This window comes from Podarcis muralis, chromosome 8 (assembly GCF_964188315.1).
Source record: "Podarcis muralis chromosome 8, rPodMur119.hap1.1, whole genome shotgun sequence".
NCBI lineage: Eukaryota > Metazoa > Chordata > Lepidosauria > Squamata > Lacertidae > Podarcis > Podarcis muralis.
In genome coordinates, this window is record NC_135662.1 from 42,283,511 (window position 1) to 42,300,653 (window position 17,143).

At 43.7% G+C, this 17,143-nt stretch overlaps 2 protein-coding genes across 5 annotated transcripts in view; both read right to left on the reverse strand.

Annotated features, from left to right (window-relative positions):
- LOC114600658 (desmoglein-2-like) overlaps window positions 1–5,689 on the reverse strand; it is a 32,553-nt gene extending 26,864 nt beyond the window's left edge. The window contains exon 1 of the mRNA XM_028737103.2: window positions 5,436–5,689. Within this exon, the coding sequence (XP_028592936.2) occupies window positions 5,436–5,474 (39 nt within the window). The 5' untranslated portion in view covers window positions 5,475–5,689. The remainder of the gene's footprint in view (window positions 1–5,435) is intronic.
- Window positions 5,690–12,453: 6,764 nt separating this feature from the next.
- The window catches only part of LOC114600660 (desmoglein-1-like), a 131,027-nt gene continuing 126,337 nt past the window's right edge, over window positions 12,454–17,143 (reverse strand). For all 4 annotated transcript variants that reach the window (XM_077933083.1, XM_077933082.1, XM_077933081.1 and 1 more), the window contains one exon: window positions 12,454–16,690. In XM_077933083.1, coding sequence (XP_077789209.1) covers window positions 15,650–16,690 — 1,041 coding nt within the window. In that variant the 3' untranslated portion in view covers window positions 12,454–15,649. The remainder of the gene's footprint in view (window positions 16,691–17,143) is intronic.

The window sequence follows — 17,143 nt, forward strand, 5'->3', positions numbered from 1 at the left end:
CAGTTGTTTTTGGACTACAATTCCTATCATCCCTGGCCACTGGTCCCGCTAGCCAGTCCAACAACAGCTGGAGACCCAAGTTTGGGAAACCTTGCTCTAGAGATAACACATGCAAAAGCCTTTGACTGTGTCGACCACAGCAAACTATGGCAAGTTCTTAAAGAAATGGGAGTGTGTGATCACCTCATCTGTCTGCTGAGAAATCTCTATGTGGGACAAGAAGCTACAGTTAGAACTGGATATGGAACAACTGATTGGTTCAAAATTGGGAAAGGAGTACAGCGAGGCTGTATATTGTCTCCCTGCTTATTTAACTTATATGCAGAATTCATCATGCGAAAGGCTGGGCTGGATGAATCCGAAGCCGGAATTAAGATTGCCAGAAGAAAGATCAACAACCTCAGATATGCAGATGACACAACTTTGATGGCAGAAAGTGAGGAGGAATTAAAGAACATTTTATTGAGGGTGAAAGAGGAGAGTGCAAAATATGGTCTGAAGCTCAACATAAAAAACACACACACACACACACAAAAAATGAAGATCATGGCCACTGGTCCCATCAGCTCCTGGCAAATAGAAGGGGAAGAAATGGAGGCAGTAAGAGATTTTACTTTCTTGGGCTCCATGATCACTGCAGATGGTGACAGAAGTCACGAAATTAAAAGACGTCTGCTTCTTGGGAGAAAAGCAATGACAAACCTAGACAGCATCTTAAAAAGCAGAGGCATCACCTTGCCAACAAAGGTCCGTATAGTAAAAGCTATGGTTTTCCCAGTAGTGATGAATGGAAGTGAGAGCTGGACCATAAAGAAGGCTGATCACCAAAGAATTGATGCTTTTGAATTATGGTGCTGGAGGAGACTCTTGAGAGTCCCATGGACTGCAAGAAGATCAAACCGATCCATTCTGAAGGAAATCAGCCCTGAGTGCTCACTGGAAGGACAGATTGTGAAGCTGAGGCTCCAATACTTTGGCCACCTCATGAGAAGAGAAGACTCCCTGGAAAAGACCCTGATGTTGGGAAAGATGGAGGGCACAAAGAGAAGGGGACGACAGAGGACGAGATGGTTGGATAGTGTTCTCGAAGCTACCAGCATGAGTTTGACCAAACTGCGGGAGGCAGTGGAGGACAGGAGTGCCTGGCGTGCTCTGGTCCATGGGGTCACGAAGAGTCAGACACGACTAAACGACTAAACAACAACAGTGTGCCAACTCTCCACTCTTAAGTCAAGGGGGAATTCCAATACTGGGGAAATTACATAAAGGCTCAGTTTGCACCTAACGCTAAGCACAATTGTGAATGCGAGAGCATGTAGGCTCTTGGGGAGGAAGCTGCAGGCACTTTGCTCCTCTCCTCCAGTCCTGCCACTGCTGTGAGCTAAATCATGCTTTGGCTTAATGCACTGGCTTAGTGCATTCTCCTCCAGACAAACCATGAGCTGTAAATCAGCTCATGGTTTGTCAGGAGTGAGATAAAGAGTGGGCCTGGGTTTGGATGACACACGAAGCTAAATTATGACTTAGCTTGCAGAAGTGGAGGCGGGTGAGAAAAAGGCCATACTGTTTCTCTCAACTGATACTCAATCCATTCCTAAAACAATATGTAACATGTAGTTTGCCCTTAAGTAAGTCAATGGCATCTCAGCATTATCAGTTCCAATACTGAACATAAGATGTAGGAAGAGGCCTACTGGACCAGATCAAGGCTCCATCTAATTCAGGCCATAGGTTTTCCATCCCTACAATAGCTTATCCGCAGTTGCTCTCCAGCATCTGCTGTTCCGTGACATAATACCTCTGGAACCGTGGGCTCTATTTAGTTATAGCTACTGTACTAGTCCTCCATGAATTTATCTAATTGGCATGTAAAGTTGCTAAAGATAGGACCAAAAACACACCTGTCACAGAGAATGTGATAATAATTACAATTAAATTTATCATGTCTTGTCCTTCCTTTTGTCTGTCCTGAATCTACTTCCAATGCATTTCAAGGGGCTACTACAAATTATATTATAGTGTAAGGGGAGGGGGAGGCAGTCAGTCTATGCCCACTTTATCCATATCATGGATACATATTTTTATTGAAATATTTAGAAGTTACACTTCCTTAAATTTTTCAATAAATATTTTTATTGAAATATTTAGAAGTTACACTTCCTTAAAAATACAGGGCGGTGCACACCATACAGAGCTTACAATAAAAACATTCATAAAATGTTAAAACAAGATATAATAATAATAAAATAATAATAATAATAATAATAATAATAATACATTACTCATACCCTGCCCATCTGGCTGAGTTTCCCCAGCCACTCTGGGCGGTTCCCAACCAAGTATTAAAAATGCTTTGAAGGCCTGTCTAAATAACACTGTTTTTATGTGACATCTAAAAGAAAGCAGAGATGAAACCTGCTGAATCTCTACTGGAAGGAAGTTACAAAAATGCAGTCACAAAAAATAAGGCGGGTCCTGAAAATACACATTTCAGGTGTCAAAGGGCAGTGGAGAATCATCATTCCCATCAGCAAGTTGCAAGAGTGACTTGTCTACAGGTAGGGATTCTCTGTATATGTTGGGAAGCAAATTCTGTTCTTTATCATTACATCATTTTTTCTAGGGCTGAATCATGACATCAGTAAGATGTTCCAGGGCAAGTTGAATGAAACCAGTCAGACAAATCCCCCAGGGCACAATTTAAGGAATGGTGGTTGCATGGTGTCTCTAGCTTCACAAGATGTGTAGGAACCAACACCGTTTTCTGGAATCTTTGTCATTTCCTCAAAGTTTTATATGAGTCAGGACAAGCCTGGGTTCAGTTTCCCTATGCAAAGTACATCACAGGGTGATGTAATTGAGAAGAACATCAAGAGATGTTTCCAGACATGTAGATACCAAAGTGTTTTAATCTGCTGTATTTTCCTGATAATTTTAATTATTTTAAAATGTTTTAAATTGCTTTGAACTGTTTTTAATTGGCAATTCTAATATTTCTTGTAAACCACTTGTTACAATCAAGAGGTATATAAATTTTGTAAAATAAATAAATATTTGCAAAGCTGACAGAAACAATGATTTATTATTATTACTTTGAGGAAGGAGTTGTTTCAGTTCCAAACTTGTCTATTTCAAGATGATCTTCAATAAGATAAAAGATGTGGAACTGAGTGTCTGGTATTTCCAGCAGTAGGTGAGCGAGGAAAAAATTATTTCTTCTAAGAGAGAGAGAGAGAGAGAGAGAGAGAGAGAGAGAGAGAGAGAGAGATCTTGAACTATCTTGGGCAGCATAAGCCAGAGAAAACACTAATTGCTTTTACAATGATCTAGCAAATGCCCATAAAAGTAGAAACAGAGCTGGAAGGGAATCCAAAGGCCATCTAGTCCAACCCCTTGCAATGCAGGAAATTCAACTAAAGCATCCATGATAGATGGCCATCTAAACTCTGCTTAAAAACTTCCAAGGAAGAAGAGTCTACTACCTTCTGGTGGAGTCTGTTCCACTGTCAAAAAGTTATTCCTGTTGTTTAGTCAGAATCTCCTTTCTTGTAACTTGAAACCATTGATTCAGGTCCTACCCTGAGCGGGAGAAAACAAGCTTGCTCCATCTTCCATGTGACAACCCTTAAGATATTTGAAGGTGGCTATCATATCTCCCTCTCAGTTTTCCCTCCTGTTTTCCAGGCTCAACATACCTGACTCACTCAACCCTTCCTCATAAGGCTTGGTTTCCAGACCCTTGATCATTTTGGCTGCCCTTCTTTGCACACGTTCCAGCTTGACAATATCCTTCTTAAATTGTGGCACCCAGAACTGGAACACAGTACTCCAGGTGTGGTCAGACCAAGGCAGAATAGAGTGGTACTACGTATTACTTCCCTTGATCTGAACACTATACTTCTGTTGATGCAGCCTATAATAGCATTAGTGGTATTTTTGTTGTTTTTTGCTGCTGCATCACACTATTGACTCATCTTGTGGTTCACTAAGACCCCTTTTCATATGTACTACTACTAAACCAGGTATTAGTTTAAATGATTAGCTTAACATGTTTCACTGGTTGCTAGCCCACATATAGATTCTTAACCATAACAACCTAAGAGAAGTCCAAAGTGAACCAGATCAAGTGTTCATCATCTAGTCTGGCATCCTGGGTTCTATTCAACTAAGCCCTACTCAGAGCAGACCCACTGAAATTAATAATCCTGAGTCATGTTTATGTAGTTCAATGGGTCTACTCTGTGTAAGACTAGCATTAAACACCACTCACCGTTTCCTGCAGTGACCAACCTGATGATTCCACCAAGAAGCTCACAGAGAGGGCATGAAGGTAACAGATTTCTACCCAACAGTGCCTTCCCCGTGCATACTGCTTCTGAATATGGCCATTCCATCACTTAAAAAATAAAATATTTACTTTTACATCCTGCCTGTCCTCTAGGGAGTCTGCATGAGACTTCCCCTCCATTTTCTTTTTCACAACAACCCTGTGCAATAGGATAGGCTGAGAGGTCATTCAGTGAGCTTGCTGGCCAAGTGGGGATTTGAACCTGAGTCGTCTCAACCCTAAGAAGCTGCCTTTTACTGAACCAGACCATAGTTCATCTCAGTACTGTCTGGCCGTGGCTTTCCAAGGATTCAGGCAGAAGGAGCCTCTCCCAGCCCTACCTGAAGGGGCCAAGGATTGAACTTGGGCCCTTTCACCTGCAAGGCAGATGGCTTCTTGGCCTAACACAACCTAACCACTACACCACACTGTCTAATGCCTGGCAACAGATCTCCATGTCATGCAGGGAACACCACAGCTAGAACAAAGTAAAACAACATCAACAACCCCCCCCCCCCAGTTACTTTCCTATTTACAAAGACTTTCCTTCATAGCTACCTGGCGGTGACCAGACAATAGATTATTCTTCTCGCTCCACCCCCACCCAAAAAGGATCTTGGCAGAACTGGGAGAGACGGCCAAAACTAGCAGCAACTTGCCTGGAGGGCTTCAGCTCCCGCCACCTAGACGGGAACCGCCCCACCCCCCCTGCGACGGCCGAACCTCAAAAACACCCATTTCCCAACGTTTCCCCCGAAGGCGAAGTTTGTGACCCCCGCAGGCCGGTTGTGACCCGGAGAGCCCCTCGGCGAGGGGCGTTTCCAGGCGGGCCTGCAGCCATTCCTGCCCCCGCGCAACCTCCTCGCCGAGGTTCCCGGGCGTGGCGCGCGCTCCTGCGCTCCAGGAGCAGAAACCCTTCCGCCAAGCAGCCGCCAAGCCTGTTATTCGCCTGCGGTGCCACCTTTTCCCTCCCTGTGCTTCGAAGTGCACAATAAAACTGGGAAAGTTAAGCTCTCTCCACACGCACACAGACACACACACCCATATACGGTATATTTCTCGGGCAAATCTGATCGTGGGGAAACCCCGGGTGGGCTTCAGAACTCACCACGAGCAGCAAAATCCCAGGTCCGAGATGGCAAGCCATGGCGAGAGCCCTTTGCTGCTCCCCTCCGGCTCCGAATCCCAAAGCAGCAGAAGCAGCGGCCCGCCCGGAGAGGAAGAAGTCTCGGTGCCTTCTTCGCTGCGGGCGTCCAGCTTTCCCTGCTCCTTCCCCCGGTGCTGGTGATAAGAAAATGGGGCCGGCCGCAGCTCGGGCAGGAAAGGCGAGCCGTCGAGGGGCGGAGTGTAGCGCTTTGGGAGGGTTCACCTGGAGGGTGCGCGAAGCTACCCCGCCCTCTGGCCCTGTGTGATACGGCCCTACCCGGTGCAGAGGCTTTTGGCTCCGGAAGGCAGCCTTTCTCCAGAATCGTTCCCGCCTTTGATCTTTTCCGAGGGAGAGAGAAAGTGAGGAAAGGGGTGTTTTGTCCGCCCTTGGGTTCGCAGCCTAAGACCTTTCTGCATCCAGCAGAGCCTCACTCTGAGAAAACCCACGCAGCTCTTTCTCATTACTCTCCCAAATTCCAGATCACCAACAAAAAGCTTAAGGCACTTTGATCTTTCCCAGAAACATCCTGACATCTCCTCCCCACTCCTCGCCTTCCAGCCGGAGGAAGAGTTTTGAGGAATCCCGAAGCTTGTTTACTTCTTTGTGACTGTATGTAGTCCCAGGAAACATGCAGGATGTGAAGGAAAGAAGACAGCAGAGAAATTGCTGCGAAATGGGTAACACTGGAGTGACTCTGGACCAGCCACACTCTCTCACCCAACCCTATCTGGCAGGGCTGCTGCGAGGATAAAATGAGATAAACCCTTTGCATGCTGCTAAGTGCTCATCTGTGGAAGTATGGGACGCAATTTAAATTAATAGGAAATATAAGAAAGAGGAAGAAAAGTGAATAGACTGGAGGAGGAGGAGGAGCTGGGAAAGAAGGGTGTTCAAAAAATACAGATAAAGGACAAAGGTGAGGAATATTGATAGATGGGAGGATACTACTGGGCTTGATATTAGGCATGTCACATTTTTGTAACACATCAAGGATACACTGATAAATGTATAACACTGGTTAAATGTTCATCAAGTATTGTATAACATGATCCTAACTGAGTGGTTAGAAGGTGGCTGCAGTGCCACCTTCTGCCCATCTGCTGGGCCACAGGACTTCTGCCACAGAGAACAAACCAGCCGTTCGTTCCTCTTGCAGGTTATCACAGTGGAACAGCAAGCAAGGCTGCCAAATTTCCCACCAGAGACCCCTGATGCCTTATGTAGGCAGGTTTTGCCAGTAGCTTATAGTCAAGAACTGCAGGAGGCAAAGTTGAGATCAGTTAAATTATAAACTCTGAAGCTGTTGGAATAAAAGATTATCATTTTGTTACCATGTAGTATGTACAACAAAGAACCCTGTGTGATCACTGAGTGTGTTTAGTCTCACAGCCATTGCCTGAATTGTGCAGGCTGTGATAAAGTTCTTTAACTTCATGGCTGATTCACCTTTATTCTGGCATTTGAGCTTGCCTGGGACAGGTGCATGTCTGTAAACACAATGAAGTGCCGGGGGCTGAGGTGTCTGTTCCTTGGTGTGTGTTCACTCTTATGTTCCTGAGTGCTTGGAAATGAATGCCATTCCTTCATGTGTGCACTTCACCACCACAGCAAACTCTCCTTATAAGTGACTGATGAATAATGTATGGGTTGGCCTCAGTCTCAGAGATTTGCAGGTGCGTAAATGACAAATGGGACAGGGTAGTGACCTCCCTCCCCTGGTCACCCGCTAGCCACCATTTAGTTGACGAAATCTTGTGTTTCAGACACATGATTCTTCTTCACAAGTGTTCAACTGGATCACTTCAGTAACATTCAAAGCTCTAGGTCATGGGTAGGCAAACTAAGTCCCGGGGGGCGGATCTGGCTCAATTGCCTTCTAAATCCGGCCCACAGACAGTCCAGGAATCAGCGTGTTTTTACATGAGTAGAATATGTCCTTTTATTTAAAACACATCTCTTGTTTATTTGTGGGGCCTGCCTGGTGTTTTTACATGAGTAGAATGTGTACTTTTATTTTAAATGCATCTCTGGGTTATTTGTAGGGCATAGGAATTCATTCATCCCTCCCCCCAAAAAATATAGTCCGGCCCCCCACAAGGTCTGAGGGACAGTGGACTGGCCCCCTGCTGAAAAAGTTTGCTGACCCCTGTTCTAGTTGGTTAGTGACTCTCTTCTCCCTGTTTTTATTCCTGCTTGTTCTATTGTACCTTGTTGTTATAATTATTGCATTTTTACCCATTTTTATACTGCTGATCTATTACCATAATAAACTAATTGATTGATTGAATCTTAAATAAGTTTAATAGGAGTGAATTAGTGAACTTTAACAGGTTATTAAACTTAAAAGAGCATTTGTAAATACTATTTGTAAATAGCAAACTAAGGTAACTTTAGACAATTGCCTTACCAGGGCCCCACTCTTAAGATGGCCATGTGCATCACTTTGCTTATTTGAAAATGTAGAAAGCCATGGATATGCCTGGTAAGTTTAAAGTGAAAAACTGCATATGTGCATACTGTTTCTTTTTCTTTTTTAAAGTCAGGGTTGACAAACCATTTAGTAATGTTAGGAATGTAGGAACAGTGGCAACACATGGGATGTGTGTTACTTATGAAGGCTTTGTATACACTATATAGTATAGTGTATACTATATACTATAGCATATACACTATATAGTATACTCTATATATCATTCTTTCCATCATTCTGGGCACTGTAGCTTGTTAAGGGTTGCTGGGAATTATAACTCTGAGGGGAAAACTACACTACCCAGAATTGGGGGCTCCCTGTAAGGCCATTAAATCCAGGTTCTGCTTGTCCCACTGCCCAAAGTCTTACCCTGAGAGCACCACTGATAGACTGGGCTTAAAACTCAAGTTCAGATGGATTCATGAAATGGGCCCTGCTTATTTCTGTTAACTGTAACACCCACCTTTTCTATCCTCTTGAATCTCATACCCTCCAACTTAGCATTAACAAACTAGCACAAAAATCAAACCCACATATTTTCACTCGCTTTCCCAAAAGATCCATTTGTATTGGCTTACTTTGCCAGTCCCAGCAAGCCCAGGTTAAAATTTAATATGGAGGAGCCTTTTTTGCATGGAGAACAATTCCTGCTTTCCACCTCAACTGCAAACATAATGGTGAAGTCATTTTCTTTTATGAATGCAGATTGCTGTGTTGTGACTGAATGCTTACAACAATGCTTATATTCTCAGTGAAACTTTTGCAGATCGTCATTCACAGATGCCACACCCGTCTCTAGCTGAGTAAGCCAAAGAAATGGCATTTGCCATCACGTAGATATGATTAACTCCTTCTGAGGGAGCTTGGGAAAAAGACCAGGGCATATCTTAGACTGACTCACCTAGTATCTGATTCTGATGACTCTGAAAGGGGGAAAAAATCGAGTTTAAAGTTCTAATCTAGGGCTACATACGCACCATCCCTTTAAAGTATATTCAGAGCACATAATTTCCCTCAAAGAATTGTGGGCCCTGTAGTTTGTTAAGGGTTGCTGGAATTGTAACTCTGTGAGGGATGAACTGCAGGACCCAGAACTGAGGGAAAAGAATGTGCCTTGAATTGTGTGTTCCCAATTTGAGCTTCTAGCTCTCTCGTTTATTATTCTATGATTATTTTATCCTGTTTCTAGCTTCCTTGTGTTTATTGTATTCACTGCTATTTTTCTAGGAAAAAGTGCCACAACTCACCATGAACACCTCCCTTGTTCTCTTATAATGGCAATGGCACCCACCTGAGAGATGCTGGAACTGAGTTCCGGCTGACGTGCTGTGGGTTAAACCACAGAGCCTAGGACTTGCTGATTAGAAGGTCGGCGGTTCGAATCCCTGCGATGGGGTGAGCTCCCATTGCTCGGTCCCTGCTCCTGGCAACCTAGCAGTTTGAAAGCATGTCAAAGTACAAGTAGATAAATAGGTACTGCTCCAGCGGGAAGGCAAACAGCGTTTCCGTGTGCTGCTCCGGTTTGCCAGAAGCGGCTTAGCCATGCTGGCCGCATGACCTGGAAGCTGTACACCGGCTCCCTGGCCAATAAAGCAAGATGAGCGCCGCAACCCCAGAGTCGGCCACGACTGGACCTAATGGTCAGGGGTCCCTTTACCTTTACCTTTATATTGCTTTACTATATATATATATATGAGTTTTCCTTTTTTACATTTCAAATTAAACATTTTGCAAACTTTAAAATATCCAATGACTTCCCTTCTTCTCCTTCCATGGTTCATATTACATATCATACTTTCCTGCATATTTTACTCTAACCATTCATATCAATTTTCCACTTTTATATCAATCAAATATTATTTACTCTGTTGAATTTATCTTAATGCTGCGAGCGTTTTCAGCTGTGTACAATTATTTTCCATATATTCAATAAATATTTTCCACTCTTCTTTAAATATACATTCTTCTTGCTCTCTTATTCTGTGTGTTAAACCTGCAAGATCTGCATATTCTAACATCTTAAGTTGCTAATCCTCTTTCCAAGGAACCTCGCTCACTTTCCATTTTGGGGCTAACAAAACACAGGCCGCTGTTGTTGCATACACAAATAAACTTTTCTGGCACCTGGAAATTTCTGTCTGGGTTATTCCCAACAAAAAGGACTCTAGTTTTTTAGGGAAGGTAAATTTAAACATTTTTTCAACTCATTATAAACAATTTCCCATGTCCACCATGTGTGGACCTTTTCCAGTTTTGTTGACTGCTAAAACTTATTTTGCTTTCACTCAATTCCCACAGGAATTGGTACATGCTGCTTAAGCTGCCTATTTACCAATCAAACACTATCTACTACAGTGGTACCTCGGGTTACATACGCTTCAGGTTACATATGCTTCAAGTCCCAGACTCCGCTAACCCAGAAATAGTACCTCGGGTTAAGAACTTTGCTTCAGGATGAGAACAGAAATCGTGGGCAGCAGCAGGCCCCATTAGCTAAAGTGGTGCTTCAGGTGAAGAACAGTTTCAGGTTAAGAACGAACCTTCGGAACGAATTAAGTACTTATGCCAAGGTACCACTGTATTGCTTACATGCTGTGTTAGGAACATGTTGTGTGTTGCGCTTTTGGGTGTATGGATGTATGCATATCCCCATCCACCCTGTGACATGATCTATACATGTGTCCTATTGTTCTACTACCACTGACATCACTGACTTCCAAAAGAGATCATACTCATTAGGATTAGCATATATTGCTCCATTGAGATCCTCAGGCCAATTGAAATTCATGGCATATGCAACTCCATTGCATCATGTTAGCCATGCTCCCACCTTTCTTAATCCCTTTTAATTCTTCATTGAACTCATTGCCTTTCCTTCCTGGAAGTTACCCTGTAAGTTGCCCAAGCAAAATTGCCCTCAGTCCATACCTCAGTTTAGCCCTGCGCAGATATGTTCTATGTGTGCTACCTTTCAACATAGTGTGCTTGTGTGTGTGTGGGTATGTGTCCGCATCAGTGTTTGCCTGCTGGTCCCAAGCCCCCACAATACCTCACCTGCACATGGTCCTCGTAGGGATATATGTACATACACCCTGATGCTCCATTTAAAGGGGTCTTGGGGTCCAGAAACCAAGCATGCTGCAGATAGACCATAGAGCTTCCAGTGGCAGCCTTAGGTTGGCCAGTTCAGTAGATCAGTGTCTTGGGGAGGCCACATTCCTTGGCACGTCCCTGAAAAGGTTTCAGCCCTCCGGCAAGAGACTGAAATGAATACATAACCAATGCTTGAACCAAAAATTCTACCTACACCTGTAATCAATAAAGTTGTGGCCATTTTTAATCCAAATCGTTGTCTGTTAAATGTTGTTCTATCACACCTCACTTGGGTCATTTTCTGGGAGGAGTGGCACTGCGACTGGGACCACGACTCTTCCTCTCCCTCCCTTTTTCTCGAACTACTTTGAACCCGAAAACTTCAAACCCAGAAATGCGTGTTCCGGTTTTCGAACATTTTCAGAAGCCGAACGTGATCCGATTTGAGTGCACACTTCTGTTTTGAGCGAGTGGCTTGGCGCCAGCAGTGACTGCTGCAGCTTCCTTCCCTTTCTTCTGCTGGGAAGCGCCTCTTTCCTAGGTACAAAGTGGAGTTGGGCGGCTCCTCGGAATGTAAGTGACTCCAGAGTAGAGAGACTTGGAAGTTGGCGACTCTCCCCCAGGGCGCAGAGGCGGCGGGGTTTTTTTTTGGGGGGGGGAGGGAAGCATGTGGTGGGGGAACTATGCTGGGCAAGTTTACCTTCCCGCCCCCTGGCATTCTCCCCCCCCCCCATCCCAAGCCCGACCCCAAGCGTTGTCCAGGCGAGGCAGTGTGGGCGCCGCATTCCCGAGCAGGGGATAGGGCGCTCGCTCTGCGAGCAGGCTCCAGCCCACCCGACTCAGCGTCTGGCGCCTAGGAGCGCAGCCACCTCCTCTCCACGTTCCGGTGCTGCTGTCGCGTCCCGGTGTCGCCGTGCCCGGGACTGGGCAGATTATGATGCCGGAAAACATGCAGGAGGGAGGAGGGGGGTTGGTTTGGGCGCGGGGAGAGAACTTTTGCCTCTCCCCGCCCCACTTAAACTCTTTTAAGTTTCCGTGCGCTACTCTGGTTCGCCAGAAGCAGCTTAGTCATGCTGGCCACATGACCCGGAAGCTGTATGCTGGCTTCCTCGGCCAGTAAAGCGAGATGAGCGCTGCAACCCCAGAGTCGATCACAACTGGACCTAATGGTCAGGGGTCTCTTTACCTTTAAGGAGCTATTGGTGCTGGCATTGGCCTGACCGAAGATGTATGACATACATATATGGGGCAGGGCAGGCAAGTGAGAATATGGTACTGTGGCCCACCTGCAAGTGGCCCAAGGTCCAATGTTTAAATTTTTTTTTGCTTAAAACAATGTTTAAAAAACATTAGGGTTGCAGCACAAGTATCTCTTTAGACTACAAATCACTTCTATCAGTAAAGAAATCAAACAAGTTTGGCCAGAAGTTTTTATTAAACCGAATATTATTTTACATCTTCAAATATAAGCTTGTTTGCCAGTTTATTGTAACCACAGAGCTTCAGTAGTTTACTCACAAACAAAGCAATTCTTAAAAAAACAAAACAAAACCCGATCACAGCAGAAAACAGCAATAGGGGTTATTACTAACAAGTGCTTTAGGTACTTGAAGGGCAATGTTATTGCTAGGTGATAAGTGAAAAAGCAAGTGTTAAAGCCTATGTTTGCTAAGTATTAAACAGTTCATTTCTAAGGCGTATCAGTGCATCGTACTATAGACGGACAAAAACAAACAAACAAACAAACAAACAAACAAACAAACCCTTCTTTCATTAAAAAAAGGTTTTGTATTAGGATTATTTTTATTCCCAGACAGTAGTTTCAATAAACATGAAGAGAAGAGTGAAAAGTGACTGTGCTAATTACAGCCATGCAATTCTAGGGAACTAATATTTTAGACCAGCTTAAAATAAATTGTGTAAGGAAGTACGTTTTGAAAAATAAAAACACCTATGTGCTGATGTCTATTATCAAATGAGTGCGTGTTTCTTACTTTAGAGAAGCTTATTTGTTACTGGCAGTCCGTGTTGTTAACACACAAAAGAGAAAGAGTTGCCTTGAAGTTTAGCTTCTTCGGGGCTTCCTCATGTGTACAATTGTGGGTTGAATGAAGACTGCTCAGCAGCAATGGTTATTTACATTTATAAGTAATCATAACCAAATCAAAATTAATAGCCAACTAAATATTTTAAATACAACATAATTATTCGGACAGAATGGAACTATCTTGTACAATTGAAATATGCCAAAATGGAATGCCAAAATGGTGACTGTCTCTGACTGTGGGCATAACTGCACTCACAATGACCATATATTTGCTCCTACAAGGAATTATTGAATCAGTAGTTTTGTGCCATAGAGCTCTAATAGTGAATTCTCAGGCCACCTACCCAGCTATAATTCCCAGGATTCTTTGGGTGACACCATAATAGTTAAACTGGTCTAAAATTTTTAGTGAACATTTGCCCTTGTAAGTGCTGAAAGCTACTGAAACTGAATAGATCCAAAGAAATACAAAGAGAAACTAAGTTCTGTTTCTGATGTTTTAAAAACCTGTGTTGAGAAGTAGCCAGTAAATGGCTGAAGTGGAATGACTTTGTAACATAAGGAAAGTCAAATATGAGGACCAAATAATGTTGCAGGAGCTTCATTAGAAATGGATCCTGTACTGACATTTTGACATGACAGTGGTGGTATGGTGGTCAATGAGGTTAATCCAAGGCTAATTGGAAACTTTTCATTTTCTGGCTGTTCCACTACACACATTTATAAAACAACAGAAGGAAACCAAACACTGGGAGCACCTTTAAGCAGCCATAAAAACCAAGGTCCTTAAATTTCTTTAGATGTCTACCAAGTATAATCAAGGCACTTCCAAGGTAAAGAGAACAGAGTATTATAATCTGAAGGGGGGTGGGAAACAATAATTGAAAAGAACAAATATATTTACATTACAGAGCATGTTGTCGATGCTGCAGTTACTTTCGGCTTACATATGGTAAATAACTAAGCATGTGAGCCAGAACCCAAAGAACTTTTCTAGGGCCTTTGCATGCCCAGTGAAGCACCCTATGCCACATCTCCAATAAACGTGTAACTGTCAGTGGAACCAACAGATGTGCCTTTACCTTCATGATCATATATAAAGTGTTAGTTTGTGATACAGCATAGGGATATGATGATGAAAGAAAGAAAAGCCCAATGTTCTACTGGGTACATGCAAGCGGGTTCCCTTTGGATCCTGGCCAATATAGTCTATATTTTCAGTAGTTTATTGACTCAGCTTTGTGTGCATTTAAGCTTCAATGAAAGCAGTAAACAACATAGAAAAGATTTGGGTAGCAGTGCAATCTTACGCTTGTTCCACGAGTAATCCATGGTTCAGTGTGGGGACTTACTCCATGGCAGGCATAGGATTTCAGTTTTAGGGTTTTGCAGCAGCTTGAAAAAGTTAATAGCAAATATTTAGCTGGAGATGTTAAGCTTTTGTCAAAATACAGATTTATCAGAGCAGGTTTCTTCAGAGAGAAACCATTCAATAATCAAATTTGCTTTCGAGATATGATACAACAGGCTTGCTTAGTCGTACCTGTGCTCTTGGCTTGTTATCATTTTTCCCCAAGTATGTTGTTCCTTCTGCCAGTATGCCATGCAGTTTAAGCTCTATAGGAAACTAAGTAGAGGGGTGGTAATGTATACTGTCAGAAAGGTAATTGTTTCATGACCAGAGTGGTTCCTGTAGCTGGCCAGGAAGAGCTTGTATTCATCATATACAAAGTCATAAAGAGTGGCTGATATGTTCTGAGAACTGATGGCATGCAATGGGGTCTTAAACATGCATCATTCATCAATATTGCAATGACCTGTAATAATTTTGCTTAAACCAGATACAACCTGGAATCCTCTGCTGCTAGGGCTGTGTGTTGTCCTTAAAAGAGCTCACAAGAGCCTGCCATTCTGACTGCGATATCACTCAGGATTTCAGTCTGTCATACGAAAGTTGATGTATTTCATTTCTTTCCCCTTTCCCTCACTTTGTTACCTAGCGCCTTCATGTTTGCCAGCTAGAGAGTTGAACTGTGCATTGCATCTGAAGTTACTACTTGGAAGAGATTCTATGCAAGCACTATGAAATACACCAAGCAGTTCCAAAACTGAGTGAAACAGTCCAGCCAGTGTTCCTAAGGGAGCTGTTCCTAAAAGTCACCTTGAGCATAATTCCATTTCCTTTCCAGGCTGGTAAAAACAATTGAATAATGTGGCGAGCAAACACAGGGTGTTTTTAGCAAATGACATTAAGAAGGCACCACGATGGACCCACAATACTCTCCAACACCAATGATGTATTAAAAGTCTGTGCCATTGGCTCCTGCATTATATTCACTGCCATTTGTGGATGGGGGGGGGGGGCGGGCAGGGTGCTAGAGTGGTCCTATATTGGCAGTGATTCTGCATTTCCTTTTTGGTCTGCATAGCTTTAAGAGGTTTTCAGGCGAGTCTCTCCCCCCCCCCCCCATGTGATTTGCTATGTATAAATAATAACATTGTTCAGTGGCAAATCTCTCTTTTTAAAAAAGGGAGTTTTGCAGCAATATGTAATTGCAAGAGGCCTTATTGATTCGAATACTGAATAGTGCTGTATTTTGTCACCCGCCTTCGACTCGTACCAGGAGAAGCGGATCCTATTGTTTGGCTAAGGAGATTATCGGGACTCAGCATTGGACCTGTGATGCCACTCATGCCGCCAATGCCTCCACTCATTCCTGCCCCTGACACTACTCTTTCAGTAACAACTACATTGCGTCCACCTGCTAACTCAGAAGGGATGCTACTCATGCCACCAATGCCTCCACTCATTCCTGCCCCTGACATTACTCTTTCAGTTACAACCACATTGCGCCCACCTGATAACTCAGAAGGAATGCTCAAATTGCCCTGCATGCCTGCAACAGGTCGAATCACTCTTTCCGTCACCACTACATTTGACCCCTCAGACAGGTCAGGAATACTCATGGAAGGGGGTATCCTTGCATTTGGAGCAATCACCCTTTCTGTGACCACCACATTGGACCCATCTGGTAGCTCTGGAATATCTATCATGCCATGCAAATCAGTGACCGCGCCAGGAGCAAGCACCCTTTCTGTTACCACAACATTTGATCCACACAGAGGATCGACATTCATTGTAGGAGGTTTCATTGTTGGCCCCGTTGTATATGTCTCAGTCACCACTACATTGCCTTGGAGCATAGGATCAGGCCTTGGAGGCTGTACAGCAGAAGTAGTTGTGTAGGTATTTTCAGTAACAACCGTCGTGCTGCCAACAGGAGGAGGTGGAGTCATAGTTGAAGATGTATTAACAACGATGGTAGTTCCAGGCGGTGGCAGGCTTATATCGAGATCAGGATTGGGCAAAGATGGCCAATTCGAGTCAGTATCTGGGAATGGCTCAATTTGCACACCCAGGCAGATTTCTGCCAAGGTCTTAAACTTAGGTCCCAGTGTATCTAGATAGGTGTCATCCAGATCATCACCAATAAAACTGCAACAGCCAATGGAACCAACAGGAGAGCCTATACCCTCATGATCATATATCAGGAGACAGTCATTTGCAGGCCTGCCTTCGTCTTCGTCAGCATAGGCAAACGCTTTCTAAAAATGAAGAAAGGGGAAGACAGAATTGAAGTCCTTGCTTTCTTGTGATCAACATGGAGAAGAAAATAAATCTATTAGTAAGAGATGCAATGCACTGCTATTGAGCACCAGGCAGAATATCAGTGGTTAAAAAAATGTGCAATTGGAGTGATTAGATTTGTTCAGATAAATTCCTTCTGCTGTTAGCCAAAGGTCAGGCATGCAGAGTTTATGTTGAGGGCAGAAGGAGAAATTGATGTGCCTAGGAAATGATGTGGCAGGGGCAGATGTGGTCAGATACAACCAGCAAGTATAACTTCTCTGCACCCAGAAATACACTTGGTGCAAAGCATCCTAAAGTCACCACCTCCCCCCCCTCCAATTTGCTAAAGCAACTGCATTCAGCAACTTGGATAAAAACAGTTTGGACTTCTCTGACCCTGAATATATTCCTGTTTACCTGGGATTGAA